The sequence below is a fragment of the Puntigrus tetrazona genome, chromosome 8 (assembly GCF_018831695.1).
Source record: "Puntigrus tetrazona isolate hp1 chromosome 8, ASM1883169v1, whole genome shotgun sequence".
Lineage (NCBI taxonomy): Eukaryota > Metazoa > Chordata > Actinopteri > Cypriniformes > Cyprinidae > Puntigrus > Puntigrus tetrazona.
The window spans coordinates 10,077,761-10,099,344 of record NC_056706.1 but is presented as its reverse complement, the minus strand read 5'-3'; the positions used below and the strand labels follow the sequence as shown (position 1 = coordinate 10,099,344).

General features: G+C 37.7%; 2 protein-coding genes across 3 annotated transcripts; both read right to left on the bottom strand.

The window, feature by feature from the left end:
- Positions 1–709: 709 nt before the first annotated feature.
- zgc:101100 (uncharacterized protein LOC445169 homolog) lies at positions 710–3,339 on the bottom strand. Of its 2 annotated transcripts, none has more exons than XM_043247711.1 (4): positions 3,166–3,339; positions 2,842–3,021; positions 1,585–1,760; positions 710–1,480 (listed from the first exon to the last, which is right to left on the bottom strand). In XM_043247711.1, exons 1-4 carry the CDS (start codon positions 3,167–3,169, stop codon positions 1,028–1,030), a joined length of 813 nt encoding a protein of 270 aa, XP_043103646.1. In that variant the 5' UTR covers positions 3,170–3,339; the 3' UTR covers positions 710–1,027. The 2 variants fall into 2 exon arrangements, with proteins under 2 accessions (XP_043103646.1, XP_043103647.1); XM_043247712.1 differs by having other exon boundaries at positions 3,105–3,338.
- Positions 3,340–10,033: 6,694 nt separating this feature from the next.
- rexo1 (REX1, RNA exonuclease 1 homolog) lies at positions 10,034–20,059 on the bottom strand. Its single transcript, XM_043247805.1, has 16 exons — positions 19,718–20,059; positions 17,583–19,282; positions 17,298–17,405; positions 16,192–16,408; positions 15,732–15,880; positions 15,514–15,651; positions 15,183–15,303; positions 14,559–14,684; positions 14,278–14,415; positions 13,908–14,021; positions 13,744–13,817; positions 13,168–13,278; positions 12,871–12,986; positions 12,654–12,792; positions 11,643–11,763; positions 10,034–11,229 (listed from the first exon to the last, which is right to left on the bottom strand). The coding sequence occupies exons 1-16, from the start codon at positions 19,902–19,904 to the stop codon at positions 11,141–11,143; spliced, it is 3,648 nt and encodes a 1,215-aa protein (XP_043103740.1). The 5' UTR covers positions 19,905–20,059; the 3' UTR covers positions 10,034–11,140.
- Between the last annotated feature and the right edge of the window lie 1,525 nt (positions 20,060–21,584).

Genomic DNA, 21,584 nt, shown 5'->3' with positions numbered 1-21,584 from the left:
ATATATATATATATATATATATATATATATATATATATATATTATTTTTCATTTTTTTTTACATTATACAATATTTATATAATATGCCTAGATGTTCTGTATAAACTACATAAATACTTTAGCTTACCTTTTTTTCTTTAGGCTACTACTACTACTTTTTTCTTATTACTCAACTTATTATTTCTTATTTATTGTCTATACAATACCACACTGGCCATGACAAGTTGTAAAAAAAAATAAAAAATACAAATATAGACAGTGAGATTGCTTTAAGTTTGTAAATGTTTTTTTTTTCAGTGGTTTTTGTAAATGTTGAGTTTCAGCAGTCTCATTCTTTTTTAATTGTAAAATTTTGCACATTTTCATCATCAGCAGTCTTATTCTGAAATCAGAAGGTTTAGGTATATAACAAACTCTTTTACATGGCACTTTCATAATCAAAATATGACCATATTATTCATGAGCATGTAAACATATTCAGCGATAGGTAGCCATGGATTTCATTCATATAAAAATAAATGATACTTTTAGCTATAAATTAAATTTTTAAGTTTTTGCTTTTGATTTAAATGTTAACGTTTCTAAAAGCGCTCCACATTCGGCAAAATTATTTATTGCAGTAACATACATTATGAAAACCAAATGTGCAATCCCAGAATTATCTTACACAAGTCGTGATGCAAGCTGAATACTACTGATTCAGATGTTTTCCGTGTTTATTTGTATACAAAATCACTGCATGTTCATCAAAATCTACAAAGTGCTCAAATATGTATGTGCAACATAACATTTTTCTCAACAATGCTCTAAGCTATGCATGGAAGTTCACAAAGAAAGCCAGTTTGTACAAACAGGGTCGAAACCAATTAATGAAAGTTACAGAAAAAGATCGAAATCCAAACCCTTATGCTATTTTAAGGGGTAAAAGTTACGATGCTGTGGTGGGGGGGGAGGGACTTGTGAACACCTGTTCCCTCTTCACGTCCTAATGAGGACAACTGGCTCAGTGGGCTTTGTTGGTTGGTGGCTACATGTCCAAGTGGTGGTGAACCATAGATTTAGATTGACAGGCAGACTGAAGCATGAGATTGTTGCATTTCCCCAATGGCACAAGATTGACGGCTGTGCTGTGCTGCTGTTGCATTACAGGCAAATACGTGGGAGAAAAAGGTAGACCCGCAGACAGCAGCCCGAGCGCGTGAGGCATCGGTTGCTGGTAGTGTTCTCCGGTAACGAATGAAAGAACAGCAGAGGAGTGCAGTCTGGGGTGGGAATGAAGGTGAACAGAGTCCGACGAAGAAGGAACAGTGCTGTTTTCCCTAAAAGGGGATTGAGATTTTGAATGAGAGCCTTTTTCCTGGTCCATCACTAATTCTTTCCGTTGTTTAGTAGCAGGGCGATGCACTTGGCTTTCTTCTTTGGAAAGGGGTGCGAAGCGTTGGCCTTTTCTAAATTTGGCACGTCTGTTTTTGAACCACACCTGAGGAAACATGTTTTGTTATTTTAAGAAGTTTTCAGTAGCAGTTTTGTTTTAAATGAGATCTAATATTTAGAAGACGCTGCACGTGATACCGTGGTCCCCACCTGGATACGGGCTTCTGGGAGGTTGATGCAGACTGCTAATCGCTCTCTCATGCCCACATCTGGATACTGGGTTTGCTGAAAAGCCTTTTCGAGGGCTTGTAACTGGGACACGCTGAAGGCGGTGCGACTGCGACGCTGCTTTTGCTGGTTTCCGTAGCGTGCCTCAAGAATGAGTTCTGAATGAAGGAGATATTTGTTGCTTGCTTAATTCATTTTAGGATACCAGAGTTAATATAGTGAACCGGAATTAAAATTGGAATAAAATACAAGCAACTTTAATTCAGCTAGTTGCAACGTAATTTCAGCTTTTACGTAATTTCATTTAAAATGTATGCAGGCATTAAAAAGACACAAAAACAACAAAATTGCTAAAAGGTTTAATAAACTTAAAATAGAAAAATAGGAAGACAGAAAAAAATATATAATTCCGAACATTAATAATAATAATAAATAAATTCCAAATAAAATTGATAAAATGAAAGCTGATGATTCTTAACATTATTGTGCGCGTAACAAGCTAAATAGGACTCAAAAGCCATGGAAACATGGAAACATTAACATTTAAATAAACAAAGTTTTATTACCTTTAAGCATTATAATTTTTCAGTGCATTATTTGTACGTCAATGTTTATACACTTTTTTTTGTTATTAAGTAGCCAAAATAAATATATGATATTGGTGTGCAATTACATTTTAATCTGTAATTTTAAAACTGTATTGTGCCAATTAAAAGCTTTTTAGCTGGGCCCACTGTATATTTTTCAATTAAATTATCCATAATAAGAAAAAATATAATAATAATAAAAATATTTATTTGATAAAAATAAACAAAAAGAAGTAAATCCCGTACACTAGTACTTGCAAAAGTACAAAGCAGTTTTATTATTATTAGTCTCATGGCCTTCATCAGGCATGAAAAGACCAAAATGTTGCCAATAAAATGGCTTTGTACTTGTTTTATCCTGTACACCTATATATTAGTTGCAGGTGTGTGACGATTGATTGTTATTTTTTATTTATTTAATGATTATTATTATCATTTACTGAAACCATTCCTCAGTGAATAGGCTAATAAACATTTTAGACGTAGTTTGCCTACATTATCTTCAAGCAGGCTTTTTTAAAGCCTACACGTGGCATATAAAATAAACCCTAACGTAAAGTAAGAAATCTGTAGTTACAATTTTATAGACGCTGCATTTACTCTCCACTTAACTCATGTGTTGAGCCTCATTAAAAGCCAAGCGTCCGCTCACCTGCCAGGCGCTCCGCCACAGTGAGAGTCTGCACGGACGAGGTACTGGCCGCTGAATGAAGCTGGTACTGCTGCGCCATCTGCTGGTGAGCCTCGTGAAACAACGAGTTGACGCGTTGCAATGGAAAAGGCCCCTGGCCGCTTCTTGGTCCGCAGAAATAAACGGAATTCATTTTGCTGCCTGAGAAGATAAAATACGTAAGTAAGACTTTAAAAAAACAGGCATTTCCTATCAATAAAAAAATAAATATAATAAACACTTACTTACGACCTCCAATGACCTGTGGAATGATAATGATCAGTTGCAAAAAAAACTGATATTTACCCATAAAAATGAGGTAAAGTGTGCATAATTTTTTTCAACACTCGTGCGATGCTAAAATCCCAAAGGAAACGGCTGCGAAAATTCCCGAAAATATCACGAGACACTTTCTAGGTAAAGCGGACCGTTAATGCTCCGCGTTGACTGTGGTTTAGGTCCTCTCCAGCTCAGTTTCCACTATTTAAGAGGCATTAACTTCAGCTTCCTTCAACCATTAGCCAATAGAAAGAAAGGTATTAGCCTGGATTAAGTGGGATGAGGGAGTGAAAGGGGGGTTTGGGGGCTCAAGTTTTTGAAACTATTGAACTTGGGAGATTTAGGCAAAGCATCTCCCTTCAATGAGCGGGCATTGCGCTCCCCCTCCTTTAAAACAATTAAAACAATGTGGTCGGCTAATCTCTGGGGTTGGGCAGATTAAAATAACAGCCTTTGATTGTCCGTTGTTCTCTTCCTTCTTTCTCCACCGTTCCCCAGCTTTTGTTAGTATTAACTCCAAGGGGGGGGTGTTTGCTTGGCTGGTTTGTTTTGCTAACTGGACCCATATTTTGCCCAGAAAATGTCAACTTGAGAATGCACTCTGGAAGTGGCCTATTAGGCTAATTTCTTAGGGCTAAATGTACCAGAAATCTTTCCTTCTGATCAAATCCTCTCCGAAAAAAAAAAAAGACGGATTTTGTGCGATTAGCATTTGAAGATAAACAAAATGCACTGAGTAAATGAAAGACGCATGGGATAAACAAAGCAATTTGCAGCCGGTGGCGTCAAAACCGGTTGTGATTGCGCAATGAGACAGTTGCGGAGCCACCCGAATCTCGCTCCTTGTCGTCACCCCATCTCTCAAGCGGCAGTTTAGCTCCAGCTGAAACCTCAGTCACCTCAGATCAGATCATCCTCAGTAAAACTGCAGCCGAGCGGCTGGGAGCTGCTCAGGCGGTTCAGAGATGTAAATTCCGCTAAATCCTGACACTGTGCAGCTCAGGGCCAGGAAGGCGAGGCATGTGGAGAGCTAGATTATGTTTCCCACGAGTATCAGGGCAGTTGCACACTCCTCGGGGTGTGTGTGTGTGTGTGTGTGTGTGTGTGTGTGTCCCAGAGGGCAACACAGGAACCAAGACAGCAGGCAGACAGGAGCTGGGCTACACTGGCATGAGACTGGCACACAAACACAGCCTTCACCTCACATTTGGCTCACTTTCCTCCTGGAAAGGTTTGTTTGTTTGTATTCAGACAGTCATGGAATTCCGGGCTGTATTAGAAAAGCAGATTTACACAATGAGATCTCTTTATATCTTTACACAAGTCTTTCACTGTCTGGATTATTAAGGAAATGTTAATGAAATGCGAGCGCAGCTACGTGTTCCTTGGTGAATACGTTGATTATTCCTTTAATTCTGTTTGTTTAATTGTTTTCACAGTAACGGAAAACGCGTCACGATATTGTGAAATGTCTTAAGGACACATTAAACTGAAAATTTCAAATAAAAGCTTTTGTTTCTGTTTTATAAAAAGCCTTTAGAACATTACGATTTTCACAAAGATATGATTATTAATGTGTATATTAATAGGCAGCACAAATTTCACGTTACTGTTTTCTGATCAAATAATGAAAAAAACCCTTTAATAATAAGAGGCATTGAAGAGCATAAGAGACACAACCACAAATTGTTTAAAAATACATGAATTTATGTTGAATATTTAAGAAAACGTGGATTTATATTGTGTATGTCTAAGCTAAATCGGTCTCCTGTAATTATTTAAAATAGCTAATAAAAATGTAATACAGCCAACACCTACTGATATAATAACAGTGTCAAACTACTATTGCAGTGAAATGTGGGAACATTTTTATTTTTTTCAGCTTTTCCCTCAAGTATACTTTTGGTGATGATTTCAAGAGTAAAGTTTTGAATAGTTAATACTTAAATATATCTTTAACTTTAGTATAGAAATATCAATCTCAGTATGTTTTACGCATCTTTTCCAAATGATCTTTTCCAAAAGGTTTGCAGATGGGAGCCAAAAAAATGTTAAAAAATAAATATTTGTTGGTGGAAGAAAGCCAGCGGTTGAATGCCTGAGATTTCAGAGATTTTATTCTTTACATCATTGCAAGTGTTTTTGTCTTCAAATGGCAGCAGCTCATCTACACCAACACTTTCCGCATTTCTGATATTTTCACACCTGACTGACCTTTCAAACCATCGTGGAATTGTGCTGAACTTTTTCTCTGTGTTCAAGGCTCTGCTTTTTTTTTTTTCTCCCTTTGCGATGTTCTTGCCTGTCAAGCTGTATTAGTGTCCGCTCAAAATAAGTCATTTAGAAGAACCTTAGCTGAGCAGCCTCTGAACCCCATTAAAAGCTTGGAGCTCAGAGCCCAGAAGCCTTTGTCTCTTCAGCCTGCGGGATTAGTGGAGATTTGCTGCTAAGAAAAAAAAGTAGTTATTTCATGGCACTTTCATGATGAAACCTGGCCAAAGCTGTGTTGGCTGGGAGGATTAGAGCCACACAAAGACGCTGGTTGTGTGTGACCCCCTCCCCGAAAACCACCGCCCCGGTGCAGTGCCCCCTCCGAACCCCAAACACACACCATCCCCACCTCATAACTCTGGCTCAGTCCGTAATGAGAGCCCGGTAAAATTGCGTTTCGGCTTTACCCCGACCCACTCAACGGCTTAAAAGAGACCACAAAGTGGTGGATGCATCTGGAATTTTCTCATTCAGATGTTTATTTACATAGGTGTAATTGGATGCAAACCCATTAATTTGTTTTAGTGGCCAGCTACGGCCGAGCTTCGGAGGTCCTGTCTGCAGAGTTTAAGGGGTTTAGAGGATGTGTGCTAGTGGATCCACTTACAAAGACACAGATTAGAAGCATTTAAAACACAGGCCAAACTAGAGTAAACTCATTACACAGTTTCAAAACCATACAACAGCTTCAGATTTTTATATCACTCATAAACACAATTTTTTGCAAAGGCACGGGCATTTAGGAACACCTAAGTAACAGAAATGGACCCGTTAACTCTTGTATTCTTGGGTCCTGCTTTTAACCCACTTATAGAACAATTTCACACTTTGGAAAAGGGTTAGCGCCTTATTTAAAGGGTTAAGGCCACATCGCAGGACTGGTGAAACCATGCAACGTTAGGGCTGTTTACGCAGAATCCATTTTTAAACTCCACTGCACTGATTTTTACAATTGTTTTTATATATACGTGCACTATAAGGATGTGTTCTATACCAACTAATTGCAATCTAATCATTTTAAAAACTGAAGTTTAAATCTAAAAAAAAATTTTACAGTTACACCTATTAGTTGCTTATTAGCATGCATATTATTAGAACATTAGCTATTTGTTAATGCTAATTAAGTTATTATCAATTAAGTACAATTTAAGTAAAAATAAGTGTTTGTAGACTTTACGTTTCTTTCCCGTTTCGTGTTTTTCAGCACAAAACATTTGTGCGAACAAAAAGGTCTCAGGTCATGTTTTAGTAAAACATTATATTGAAAAAAGTAAGGTCTCAAGCCCAGTTATTTAAAAAAAATGTATATCCGCCAGTACGAGATGCTGCAAAAGACAAACACATCAAACATGTCCTTCTAGTGCATCTTTACATATTGAAAAAACAAACATGTTAGGAAAATCAGCGCAGAGGGGGGAAAAAAAATCAGATTTTAGGATGCAAGCAGTTGTTCAGCAAACCTGAATATTAAATATTCATGAGGCTTGCACAGAAACTTTCACTTATTATGTTCAATGTAATACACGGAAGTGATGGAAAACATTAATTTAACTGAAGACGGCATCCTCTTATTATTATGATTCAAAAGCTTACTCAAGACACTAATCAACGATACTGACGATGAAAATTCTGCACATAAGAACGCAATGCAATGCAATTATTAAAATGTGTGAAATGTAGAAAGATAAATAGCCCAGAAATGTAATAAATCATGTTTGTACAACACTTGTATTACTTGTTTGAGGTTTGAGGACCTTAATTAGAAGTATGAGGAAACGTTTGCTCTTTTATACTAAAGAATGGCCTTCATGAGCAGAACTGGACCTTTTATCTCAATGGAGTTTCTAAAGCTGCAGCTAACTGAAAGCGTTTTAATATGATTTGGATTGGTTTAAAACTACAGGGGGGCTCTAGAGAAGGACAGAGGGGGTTCATTTAGCCTTTTGAGAGGTTTTGTTTACAGGTCCTGTTTAACAGATGTTGGAGTGAGGAGCAGAATGCTCTGCCTTTCTTTAATTACTTATCAATAGTGGAAATTTGTATTGACAAGCGCCTGTCAAGAGGAGAGCTTTGTAGTTGTCAGTTATCTGAGAGAGAGCCGCTTAACCAAGAGGCCCCTCGGACACTCGCTGGATCGATCCCAGCGCGGCACAATTGGCTCTCTGGGCAGGCTCAGTGTGGACAGGAGTGTGTGAGGGGGGCCTTAGGAGAAGCGATGTGGGACTAAAGAGTTCTTCATAGGGAGAAATCGATGTGGCTAGCTTGGCCTCTGACCCTGCGCAGTGAGGGTCCAGAAGCGTGAGGTCAGCAGCACAGTTTAAGCTCCAGTAAGAGGCACCCAGTGATATTCTCAAAAGAGCCTCTGAACACGCATACACAAAAGCTATCGAGCTCCGAAAAAAAAAACTAAACGCACTGCAGGAGTGAAACGTGCACCAGATGTTTAACCCAGATAATGAGCTGATCCGTACTTATCAACTGTTTATCTACCAGTTAACTCATGAACACCAGTTGAAATTCCATAATGAACATGGATGGAGGTGTTTTAAACACATGACGGCCTAGACTATGACATCTTAAAATATAACAAATGATACAATGACATTTTAAAAACAGCAAAGCACTAATTGTATATATACACACACACATATATATATATATATATATATATATATATATATATATATATATATATATGTGTGTGTGTGTGTGTGTGTGTGTGTGTTAAAATATGAAAATTTAAAACTATTAATTGCAACAACAAAAAAAAGTGCAATTAACATGCCAAGGAAGTTCTCATGGCCAAACTCGAATAAGTCCAGTAAAACCTAATCAGAGGAGTATTAAAACAAAACTGAGATCAACAAATAGGAAATAACCTAGAAAAATATAACTACCCCAAACTGCTAAGCACACAAAAAACACCCATTGCATGCAAATTCAAAAATAAGAACAATAACAATATTAGTTGATAGTGAATGATTCACTGAACTTTCAGCAGCGTATAAATACTGTATAACTAATGACAAAACCTAAACATCTATTTGTTTTACAGATATGTACCCAATGCAGATAAACAAACAAACAAACTGCACCATGTTCTGAAATAAAGTGTTACTCAGATATGGAACAGAAATCCAATATAATGTTAAACATTCAATATTGGGAGTTAAACACTGCATTGCACTATCAAGACCCTGTTAACCAAAGACAAGCCTCAGATGCTCAAGTCAATGCTTTTTTTGGTCTCTGTGGACCCAAACCTATAAACAAAACCTGTTATACCAAACCATGGCACAAGTCTGGCTAATCTTAAGCCTAATGGATCAATATTGATAATAAGTGGAAGATCAATCACCTAATTAGGTGACAAGATTTCACAATGGGCTAATGACATATGATATGATAAACAGTTCTTTGGGGTTGGAGTTGGTGCTGACTGATTTTGCTTAATCTTGCTTGGTCCTCAGTCATGCTCACTTGAAGCATATCATATTATAGACACAGTCTTCTCATATAAAAATGTATGAATGTCATTTCATTGCATGACTAAATATCAAACCAAATAGAAAAAACACTACCATTTGGCAACGAGCAGCTCCCCTTTTCTCTGGTGACCTCAACAGTCAAAGGTGATCAGAAGAGCGACTGATCGAACTTGATAATGAACAAGATTTTAAGCTGTTTCACTGCACACGCTCAGATCTTTAAATCACTCAATAAACACAGCAAGAGCCGCCCCCCTTCCCGGCCACCCGGACATTGTGCGAGATATTGATCCTGCCGCACTTTTTAATACCTGGGGTCCGGGACTGTGACATGAGATGGCTGGGGCCCAGGGTAAACACATGGGCCTGGGGTGAGTGGGATACAAAAGACCTCCCCTCTATGCCTCCACAGGCTCTTTGTGTCATTTTGTTGTCCGAGAAAACAGCTGCTGAAGAAAGAGTTCTTAGCCAGACACCTGCTGGAAAAGATCTCATATAGACATAGAAAATAACTGGAGAAAGATGGTGAAGTGGAACAGACAGGTTAGGATAAAAGATCAGAGAATATTCCCAAACAAAGACTTGACATCCGAGTGTTTAGAAATTTAGTCGGACGTATTCACCTGTCTATTTGCTGCTGAAATACACATGCTGACACACACACACACACACTCATGTGTACTAATTTAAAATAATTATAAATCTCATTATACATTATACTAAATTTTATTTATATTCCTGTGGTGGCAAAGCTGAGTTATCAGCAGCCATTACTCCAGCCTTTAGTCCTTCAGAAATTATTCTGATATGTTATTTTGCTGTTTAACAAGCATTGCTTATAATTATCAACATGAATAGAACATTCCATAGCATTTATTAGAAACAGAATTTCTGAATCAGAAATAAATCTTAAAATATAGCCAAAGTATTTACCGCCAGTTGCATTCAATTAAATATAATGCTTATTTTAAAAAAATATGAAAATATATTCTCGCGCACACGCACATACACCCCCTTATACTGAGATTAAACTTTTAAATAGCATTGTGTGTGTGTGTACATCTATATAGACACAGTATATAACAATAAATACATATGAATGCTAAAATGGGTATAAAAATGTTTATAAAAATCAGTGATGTTTTATTTATAGCTTTTAATAGAAAACAAGCCTAAACCGCTACAAAAACAGTTTAGATACAACTTATTTACAGCACATGGCATTAATGTCAATCCATTTAGTAACATTACAAATCACTGCACGGCCAGTTTAAAGTTTAGTAGCAGTTTTTAAAAGTAATGTGTTTAAAGTGGCAAGCCTAAATGAATGACGTGACATTTAGTATGTCAGTTAACAAGATACCGCATTCAATACCTTAAACTGCTTAATACAAATTAAAGTGAATTAAAAAGTAAATCAAAGTAAACAGTTTATTGTCCTGTCCGCTCATGATTTGCGTGAATGAATCACTAACAAATTTGAATGTGTAAACAAATTGTACTAATTTGAGTACAGATATGAATACTGAGTCAGGTTTACAAGGCATTGGGTCATATAAATGTCAGCGATCTAGTTTTACATATTTGCAACTAGTCAAGACACTGTTTGAGTATGTGGATTGCTATACATTATTACTAGAGGAAGTGACATCACGTCAGTGCTGAAAAAAAAAACATGGTTTCAAGTATAACTGTGGATTTAATATACATCTATATCACAAACAATCTTAGAGTGCAACACAAAGAGCTTCCAGGAGCCATGTCACCTAAAGTGAACATTAAAACACCATCACAATCGATGATTTGGGGGACTTTGAAATAATAACGTACAAAATACTGCTGAAAAAAAAATAGAATACTTTAACTCAACTAAAGGTTAATTAACCTCACCCCAATCTATGTCCACTTGTGATAATATTGGCTATCACTAGTTCGGTTTTAACATGGTGGGAATTAGGATTGCTTGTGTGATATGGCACTAGCTCTGGTTGCTAGGAGCCATGGTGGTCTAGGCTTTGCAATCTATCACATTAACCTTCCAGGTCTCCTCCGCTTTGTCTCAGTCCATCTCTTTCTTTTCCCCCTCATTCAAACTGCAGCCTTTACCCTGACGCAGTTTATCCGACCCAAGTGACGCACGGCCCATTATGAAGAGCTTCAATGACTCTTCCTCTATGACGCGCTGTTCATCGAAAATCATTCCAGGTCGTAACATAGTGTGAAAGCACTGGCAGGGTCAGAGGTCATCTCTTCACCTTGGCATCCTCTTTGATCTTCCATATCATGAGCTCCATGCAAGCCCGGGCATCTTCACTGGAGTCGTGCCCTCCAACTATAAAGAGGCATGAAACACAGAGATAGTTATTTAGAGCCTTTATGTGTCATGTACATATACACACACACAAAATGTATATCTATATGTATATATATCTATATATGTATATATATCTATATATGTATATATCTATATATGTATATATCTATATATATATATATATATATATATATATATATATATATATATATATATATATATATATATATATATATATATATATATATACACACACACACACACACACATATAAACTTAATAAAACTAAATTAATATGAATTAAAAAATGTCTAAACTTTTTAAAAAAAACGTAAAAAAAAAATTAATAAGCAGAAATTCATGTTCAAATTGCATGTTCAAATTCATTCATGCAGATGATGCAAATTAGTACAGATTACTAATATCCTCACCGTTGTCTTGTATAATGCGTTTAAGATAGTCGGCCATAAGGTTGCGCAGGGCACGTTTGTATGGCAGACCCAGGCGGTGAGGAAACACAATAGCGGTGTCCACAACCATGCTGTGAATGAGCTAGTAAACACAGAATAGATAGAACCATTATGTTAATAAATACTGCTTCTAAGACAAAACAATGGCACTGTTTCAAACTCTAGTATGTTACTTTATTGCATATACTACTAATATTTAGGCATTTTATTAAGCCTTTGTATTTATTACATGCAATATTAAAATTCCTAAAAAAAATGCTGGCTAGCCAGGCAACACACTAGCTTTTAGATTAAAGACAGTGCAAATAATGTTTGGCTGCGTGATTCTGGAAATTAAGGACCAATATTTTTTTTGTCAAACAGACAACTCTCCAACGACTTTTACCGAAAAATCTATGGATGATCAGTCTATGGAGGGTCAGAGAGCAGTCAGATTCCATCAAAAATATATTAATTTGTGTTCCGAAGATGAACAAAGGTCTTATGGGTTTGGAACGACATGAGGGCGAGTAATAATGACGGAATTTTCATTTTTGGATGAACTATCCCTTTAATACTTCACTTGTTAATTCCTATTAGCATTTTTAAATAATTATTATTATTTACAAATAATTTATTTTAAATGATTTACATTCATGTACTTTCAAAATTCCAGGATTTTCTCTATTGCTCTATTGAAATGGTTATATCTGAACATCTGAACTATCACCTCAGTATTTCTGTTATAATCTAAATCACTGTAAGAGCGAATTAATACTTTGCGGTTGAAAAGTCAGTTTGTGAAGCTCTTTCTTATGTGAACATAGTAACTGCCGCGTCAGTGGCAGCTCAAAAGCAGATTGGAATGTTCTGCTATGAATTTTTCAAAAATGTATTACACAGGAGAATCGCTGTCATTTAGAAATGACGTGTTTGAATCGATATCGCAAACTTTTGACGACTGATCGTGCAACCTCTAGTGTTTGGGTGTACCTTGAGCGCAAACAGGTCACTCTCAAGACTGTGTCCAATTAGAATGGACTCAGCACTGAACATGCTCAGCAGCACGGCCTGCACATCTCTCAAAGTGATGGTGGTGTTCTCCAGATCATCCTGCGTCACACCGGAAAACCTGGATGTAACACAAACAGAAAAAAAAGTGAAAAACTGAAAGGCAAATGAATAGCAGATCTCTTAATACAAGTCCTACCGTGTGTTGTAATCCACCACTCTGCTGCCTGGCTTGACAAAGGTATCATAAATAACCTTTAGGTCAGAGTTAATGACTGTCACCCTGGTCAGCTCCAAACCTTGTTTTGTGTAGCACTATAAAACAAGTTTTGAGATGAAACAGGTTATAGTATTTAGTTAGATTTAATAAATTATCAAAGCAACTGTAGTATCTTTAATATCAGACTTTAGATCACATCCTGTTTTCTTCATAAGGCTTTTTATATCCACCTAAAATAAGTAAGTGTGGGAGCATTTGAATAACTGTTGTTCTCACCATCTCACAGTCCAAGGCATAGACACCTCCATTTCCGTCTGCTGGCAGGGGTTTGCTAAAAGTCTTCACAAAACCATCCAAGGACTCTTTACGGCCATCTTGTACATGTTGCTAGGAAAAGGAAACAGTAAAAACATGCATTCTAATCCTTCAGAGACCTCAGAGACACTTACTGAAAATGCCTTTTAGTAGGCTATAATGCTTACTTTAAGCACGTTATTAAAAGCTTTACCTCCTTCAACCAGAGGATTCAACTAGCAAAAGATTTCTGAACCTAAAAAATAGCCTAATGCAGTGCAACAGTACAAACTATTTTATCTTCTATACCCTCACAGAAATATGTCTGCCATCAGCAAATACATTTTTATACATCTAAATATATCAAAGTCTATTTATTTATCGACATATCAGAGTACATATTCATGACAAAATAATGAATGAATAATAATGAATAAAAATAATAAAAAAAATTTTATTAATGTTGTCTTTTTTTTTTCCAAAATAAAACCGTTGCCTAACAATACATAACATGAGTGTGGGGAGATCCAATATTTGCAGATCCATGATGATACCTACTTTACACACTTCACATCCCGGAGAACCAACCACACCAGAGCAGCAGTTGTAAAGTGTCTCCCAACCTCCTGGAACTACATAATGCCCAAAAACACGTCAGTGTTAGCGACAACATATACAGTCAAGTACATGAAACGCACTGTCTTACACGTACACATACCCACCTCTGTTTCTGCGTAATCTTCCCCAGTGGTGACTGCACTCCTCCTTACGAACACAGCTGCCATTAGCGTTTATCTTGTACTCGGCCCCACACCGACAACAGATTTTGGAAAAAGCTAAGGAAGACATTGACGACAATTAATCAAAACCAAAAGTGCAAATGTTATGGACAGGAGACATATTTTTAAAGGTACAGATGTTTAAAGTAATGCAATTGATGTTCAATGAGTACAAAAAAACGCCTCTATGGGTTGATTAGGTGAAAAAAAGTTTGAATATAGTGCCACCTAGTGGTTTGACTCTTTGTTACAATGTCTTATGTAAAGAAGCAGCATCAAGAAATTGGTCCAAGACAATAAAACTAAAACTAACGGTCATTGTTTTTCTTCTCTGGAAGATTACAGACGACAGCGTGACCTGACATCTCGGGGTGAGGTCTGGGGTAGCCATGCTCTTGCAGCTGTTCTTCGGTCATTGCATATTTTTTCAGTTTTTTGTAAAGAATGGCACCTGAAAACAGCGGGTGAGTGAGATCAGAAAAAAAGGATGGAAGAGGGCTGTTACTGTTAACTAAAATGAGTAAAAATAGCTCTCATCACTGAAATAAAGCTAAAAATAAACAGCAGTTGAAAACTTAAGTGGCAGTGAGGTACCTTTAGGGTCCACATCCTGCTGTTTACCGGAGCGGTTGATTGTGTAGCTAGTTGTAGCAGCGAGTCTTCCACCAAGTACTCCTTCGTGGGACTGAGACTTTCTATTCACAGATACAGCTGGGCTCTCTGAGAAATAAACAGCACAAAACATATCAATAACATAAAGCCACAAATAATACTAGATATTTAATTAATATATAATTACAGTTAAATGACAGAAGTGAATTACACCGCACAATAATTTAAGTAGAAATTTAATGCTGTGTCTTCATATTTATGTCTATCTGACAACAGCATTTAAGTGTTTTGAGATACATAAATCTGCTCATTCTGCATTATTAGGCCACTAATCAAATGTTAGTAATCTTTTGCTTTTTATTTGATTCAGAGCATTTATTAGGTTTACATAATCAAAATCCTAAAGCTTTTCTTATTCCCAGGTATAAATTAGATTTTGAATTTCAATTTTAATATGGTCCCACTGTATATTCGCTTCCGTTATCAGCGCAAGACACTGAATATAAGTTGATCCCCTGGGTTAGAGTCACATGCTAATTAGCAAATGAATGAAAAGAAATGGCACTGTAACAGGAGTATTAAACTGTGTGTTTGTGTAAGACGCACTGGTGACAGGAGACGTAGGTGTGCTCTTGCTGCGAAGTTTCTTCAGTGTGTTCACAGCTACATTCAGGTAGATGTTCTTACTGCTGCTCCTGTCATACACCACCTTCTCTTCTTCTAGAGCCTGAAAGGGAAGAAGACATCCAGAATATACGCATTAACAACATATAAAGGAAGTTGACATTAAAGGCCATCCTCCAGCCAAAATGAAAAAAAGAATGTTTTGTAAACAAGCAGTTGATGGTAGCCATTCATTTCACATAGCATGAAGAAAAATACAGAGGAATGCTCCTTGTAACATAACTGACAGAATTATAGAAATTAGGTGACATACCATCTGAAAAGCTCGCTGTTCAGAGGAACAAAACTTTAGGCACTCATCAATGAAGATGTTTAGGTAACGCTGGCGGACATTAGTGGGCACCTTGGCTCCAAATTCTGTAGGAATGACAGGACGCTTCATGGCAGAGCTCTGCCATGTGCAGAAAAGAAAGAGTGTTTATTGAGGACATTCAAGTACATCGTTAAAGGTCTGTTCCAGGGCAACGTTACCTTCATGGTGGGGGTGTGCGCCACTCTTTTCTGCACTGTGGTGGATATGGTCTTCGACAGGATGCTTGCTGAGGTATGAGCTTTGACTGAAAGCTGCTCAGGTGCCACCCTGGTGGGCGATAACACCCGACTGCTGGCATCTGCTGGCCCTACAAAAAAACAAAACACGTTTTTAGCTTCTATTGTGCATCAAGCACAATAACTATAAAGATTACGATAAAGATCACTATATTTGCGTCGACGCCAGCAAATGATATTGTGTGTTTTTTCTAAGTTCAAGCCGCTTTAAATTCTCAAGCTCGTGATAGCGGGGTTAATTGTGATTGGTTGTCAATGTTTCTATCCTTCATCAGCTGGAAAAAAAATCATCCTGTAAATGATTCCAATGACATCAGTTTTCTGTGTTTTTATCGTTATAGATGTGGTATAGTCTTGCTGTAACTGAATGTAAGACCCTTACCAGGTTTTGAGGAGGACAAGGAGGCATTAGGTCGGTGCGCCACCCGCCGCTTCTCTCCAGAGAGCCCCAGTTTTGGGGTGGTTGATGCAGACACTGCCTTTACTGCAGCAGCAAGCTGTGCCGCCTGTTGCTGGGCCTTCTGCATGCGCTGGTAACAGATCTCCTGTGCTGTCATTCTCCGCTGCGGCATCGGTATAGCATTCAGCGATGACTCGGACTGAGTGATGAAAATTATTATAACAATTATTGAACAGTTGTTCTACTGCAATTTCTAACATAAGCACATATTTTTAAAAAAATCATATTTAGGTGAACTTGACTTCCCCTGACTTCTTATTCGAATTTGCAATCTTGATTATTTCATGCACATAAAGCAGTGTTAAGATGATGACTATCTGACAATCGAAAAGTAGACTCCTCGTTGCATTTTTCTGTAGAACACCCTGGGTGTTTTCAAAACAGAGAAGCCCAATCCAGTAATGAACTACTTTTTCTAGTAACAGCTTTTTTTATAGTATGTTTTTTGTGCCATATAGATTAAAACAATAATTAGATAAATCTAAACAATAATCTAACCTGCTCATCGAGGCTGCATTTATCAACGAAACGAAAATACAAAAAAGGTAATATTGTGATAAAGAGGCAATATTATAAAATACTAATATAATTTAAAAGTAAATGCTTTTTGTTGTATTATATTTTGAAATGTTATTTATTTCTGTGAAGGCAAAGCTGAATTATTACCATTATTACTATTTTTCAGTGTCACATGACCATCATAAAATAAATGTAATATGCCGATTTGGTGCTTAAGAAACATATGCTATTATTAATAATGTTAAAAGGTCATGCTGCCTAACATTATAAATGTCTTTACTGTCTCTGTGAGCAATTTGACAAGGCCCTGTTGAATAAGTATAACCTAAAAAAAATTCTTAACATTTGAACAGGGTTATTTTTTATATACATATATATATATATATATATCAGTGGATAAGTCGCTACCTATTCTGTCTCGACATGCTTATGATCTAACTGCTGCTCCCCAAACACAGCTAGTATGCAAATAGTATGCAGTACAGGGAACCATGCATTCCAACACTAACCTTTCCTTGAGCTTTAAAGTGTGACACCCTCTTCTTCTGGCCAGGAAAGAGAGTAGTTAAAGTGCTTTCTGTTTCCTCCTCCTCCACCTCCTCCTGTTCCCTTGAAGGCTAAAAACACACATATGATTGTAAAACAAATGGTTTCACTTTCAGATGCAACAGAAAACCCCGAAAATTCCACTGACAGCGAATATTTGCATAACATCCTCAAACCCCATTAAAGGCTTTTTAGAGAAACCAAAAGGATTATCAAAGCTAGAGAAATAGATAAAAACTGTGTGGTACCTGCTTAGCTTGTCTCCCTTTATCTTCCGTCTTCACCTCTTTAGATTCGTTAAATATCCGAAGACACTCCTCCATTGGGTCCGAGTCGTACTCCATCTCATCCTGCAGACAGGAGTAGTCCACTGCTTCATCACCACCGCCGTCATCCACTTCAGAGTCATTCTCCGATGATGATGTTTCTTCAGATGTTTTCCTCTTATTATTCACGAGGCTTCCCCGTTTAAAAGCAGAAGCTGACTTCCTCACTATCCTCTCGTCTTCGTCGTCCTCTTCAGCGCTCTCAGCACCAAACAAGTCTACGTGGCTCAGATTTCTCTGTTTGGCCTCACTCGCCTCTTTGTGATTAACAGCTGATCTGCTTTTTTTGCTTTTATCTTTAGTGCTGCTGCTCCCATGGCTGCTTTTCTTTTTGTCCTTGTCCTTTGTGCTGCTCTCAAGTTTTCCGTTCTTCTGGTCTTTGATTTTGGACATCACCTTATCGGTTTTCACAGGCTTGACCGTTTTGGGCTTCTTGATGTCACCACTTCCTCTATCTTTTTCCTTGTGGCTATGTTCATTCTTTATCTTAACTAGCTTCTTGTTCTTTTCTTCAGTACCCTTTGACTTTGATCCGTCTTTCCGCAGCTTTTCCTTGGACTTGACTCTGTCCTCATTTTTACTTTGGTTCTTGTCTTTTTGACTTGAATTCTTTGACATCTTGTCGGCACTGGAACTTTCCCGCCTTTCTTTTTGAATCTTCTTATTGGATTCTTTCTCCTCTTTTTTCAGTTTATCAGATTTTAAATTTTTCAACTGACTCACAGCCATCTTTTTGTCTATCTTTTTGTGTGTCCTGTCTACATCCTGGGACTCCACATCATCCGATTCACTCTCTGAGAAAACATTGTCAGTTTTAGACACCGGATTTCTTTGCTGTCCCTTTGCAACCGACTCTTGTTCCTGTTTTAAGCCGATCTTGATTCCCTTCCGCTGCATTCTGCTTATGGACGTCGGCCGATACTCGGTCCCAGAACTTTCCTCATCAGATTCAGAGAAACTTGCAGTGTACTTCGGGACATCTGCCTTAAGTAACGTTGACTTAGGTTTCTTCGCCATTGGAACGTATTCCTCATCTTCCCCTTGTTTTTCAGGGTAAAACCTTTTTCTCCCCTCTCCCTCTGAATACAAAGTCCTTTGTTCTTTAACAGTTGGCTTAGCTGAATAGTTTGAGAGAGGGTCGTACTCCATGTCCGTGGTTGGTTTGGAATTATCCAGGGTGTATTTACACTTTACATGGGACGGTGGTGGAGGTACCTTTTTAATGCTTGTTTTGGTGACAGCAGTGGGCACATATTCCAGTGCATTGGTACTGCTGTTCTCTGAGTCCAAAGTGTATTTGCTGGAGCGAGGGGATGGGGTGTATTCGCTAGCTTGGCCCATTTGATAGCTCCCGGGATCATAGCCCTGATGGGATGACGCAGTGGGTTTCGGTCTCTTAACAGAGCTTGTGGTGGGCTCATATTCCTGATCACCGATCTGAGAAAGCTTCTTCTTGTCCCTTTCCATCTCATTGCGAACAGCCTCAATGGCCCGATTGACCAACTCCAGCTCCATGTTGCCCAGGTCCACATCCTGTCCTGTCGACAGGCTCGACGGTGGCTCCCCATTATCGTGTTCCCCGGGTCTTACAACCTCTGGACTGAATGGATCGTATCCTTGATCTGTAAACAAAAGTCACATAATTTAAATTAGAAAATTAATCACAGTCACAACATATGTAACAATATATATTATATATAGCAATATATAAGGTATTGCATTGTGTATGTATACATAGACATATAGATACAGGAAATAAAACGTATTCAAAACAATTACAGACAAGTAACTACAGAAACTATTTCATAAAAAAAACAAACATTTCCAACTTACTACCTATTTTGAGGGATCAAATGTACCCGAGAACAGTAAAAGCTACAGAAACTGTTTATCATTAATACACAAATTGAACTCTCTCACATATGACAGTACAATTCTGGGGTTGTTTTGGTTTCTTTGTTCCTCGGCAGGAAGCTTCTGGGCATTTAAATGTACATGAAGCCAAAGAGAACTAGAACAAAAGGAAAACAAGACACCACAAAGACAATTTAATTCACCGTTTGGACTCGCAGAAAGCGCTTTAGTCTTTTTGGTGTCGTATATCCCAGAGGAGCTTCGTCTTTGTTTGCTGTGTCTGAAGTGACAGTAGGGTCTAGTGCACCCATCTGCACCGGCTTTTCCATTATTATTCTCACAATAAAACGGGCAGTCAATCCCACGAAAGAACCCCGTAGATCTCAACATCGCGGTTCATAACCACGGTCACCTTATCTGCCTTTTAACTGGTATGTTTTAGCCACTACATGCGTGGTTATTTGCATATCCGTATGTTGCCACTTTCTTTCGGACAACAACAGACTTCCTACGACGCCATATTTTATGAGCGACATCCGAAAGCGAGGTCCCCAGCGCGTGTCGCGTTTTTTACGTAATATAGTTGCCCGAACCGTCTGCCTGTGTGAATTAGCATAGCAGCTGGGTCGCGTTTCTGCATGCTGCAATAACGCCATTTTATTTTAAATAGCTTAAACATGTTAATGCGTTGGTGTAGGCTTTATTTTTAAGCCTTTGGTATAGTTTTCCTTACACTGAGTTGAGTTTAGTGCAGCACCATGCCCATAACTTCAGGTGCATAACTGCGGCGGCAAAGTTCATGCCATTTTATAGGGCAAGTGAGTGTGAAGGGCACACATTGAGAAGTTCATAATAAATGACACGGCATAAAATAGCTTTATTTTGGAAAAAGGCATTCAATTTATTCATCACCGGCTGCGCTTCTTCAGTCTGCAACAAGCTTGGAGGAGGGAAAAGGCTTTTTTCAAAAGCCAAGTAGTAGATCCCTTAGTCTGGAGATATATATATATATATATATATATATATATATATATATATATATATATAAAAATATATAAAAAAACTAGGTGCATTGTTCACATGGTCAACTGTAGTCATGTAGCTCAATTGACAAATACACGGGACACCCGGAACTCCTTAATTTACTAAGAGTGCTGGTATTCAACTGATTTTACAGTATCCCCTACGAGGACTAGTTTCAGCAAGAAGTGACTAAATAGTCTTAAACCATCCTAGTTTGGTTTAAGTTTTTTGTCCCCCCCTTCCCAGCAGAACACTGAATTCAGAAGGCGACTTGTATTCACGGAACTCTAGTAAGAACACTTAAGTTAAAGAAAAAACAAAATAAACAGTTAAAGAATACTCACCCTTATACCTTTAAATAATCATTTGCACGTGCAAGTGAGTCCAATAAAGTAAAAAGCAAAGTGCTAATATAATCCATAAACACCCCCCATCCTCATACTAACAGTCACTCGCTTTTTTTTTTTTTTTTTTTTTTTTTTGTTTTGTTTCTGACTTAACCTTCTCGCTTTTCCAAAGTCCAAACCCGCTTGTACTATTTTGGGTCTCACTTTTATAAAAGTGCACACACCTGAAAGTCATTCCAACTCTTAATTAGCAGGACTGCTCAGCCTATTAGAAACGAGGTCCAATTTGAATTCAGTTAAAATCTTGATTTATCATTGGCAAATTAAATACATTTTTTTTAACATTAAGTGTCGGGATAATTACCCCAAACGGTCTTCAGTATCCAATGAGAGAGAATCAGAGAATGGTCATCGACGAAAGAAAGTGCTCATCTAACACTAGAGGGAGACATACCATAGAAAGTATGAAAAGGTATGAACTATTATTAAAGAGACTGCGTGTGTGTGTGTGTGTGTGTGTGTGTGTGTGTGTGTGTGAGAGAGAGAGAGAGAGAGAGAGAGAGAGAGAGAGAGAGAGAGAGAGAGAGAGAACACGAGAACGAGGTTACTTTTATTAATAATAACATAATATTAATAACACAATGATAAAATAACTTGGTTGTTTTTAATATTAGTAGCAGTATTGCACACACACCTAAAT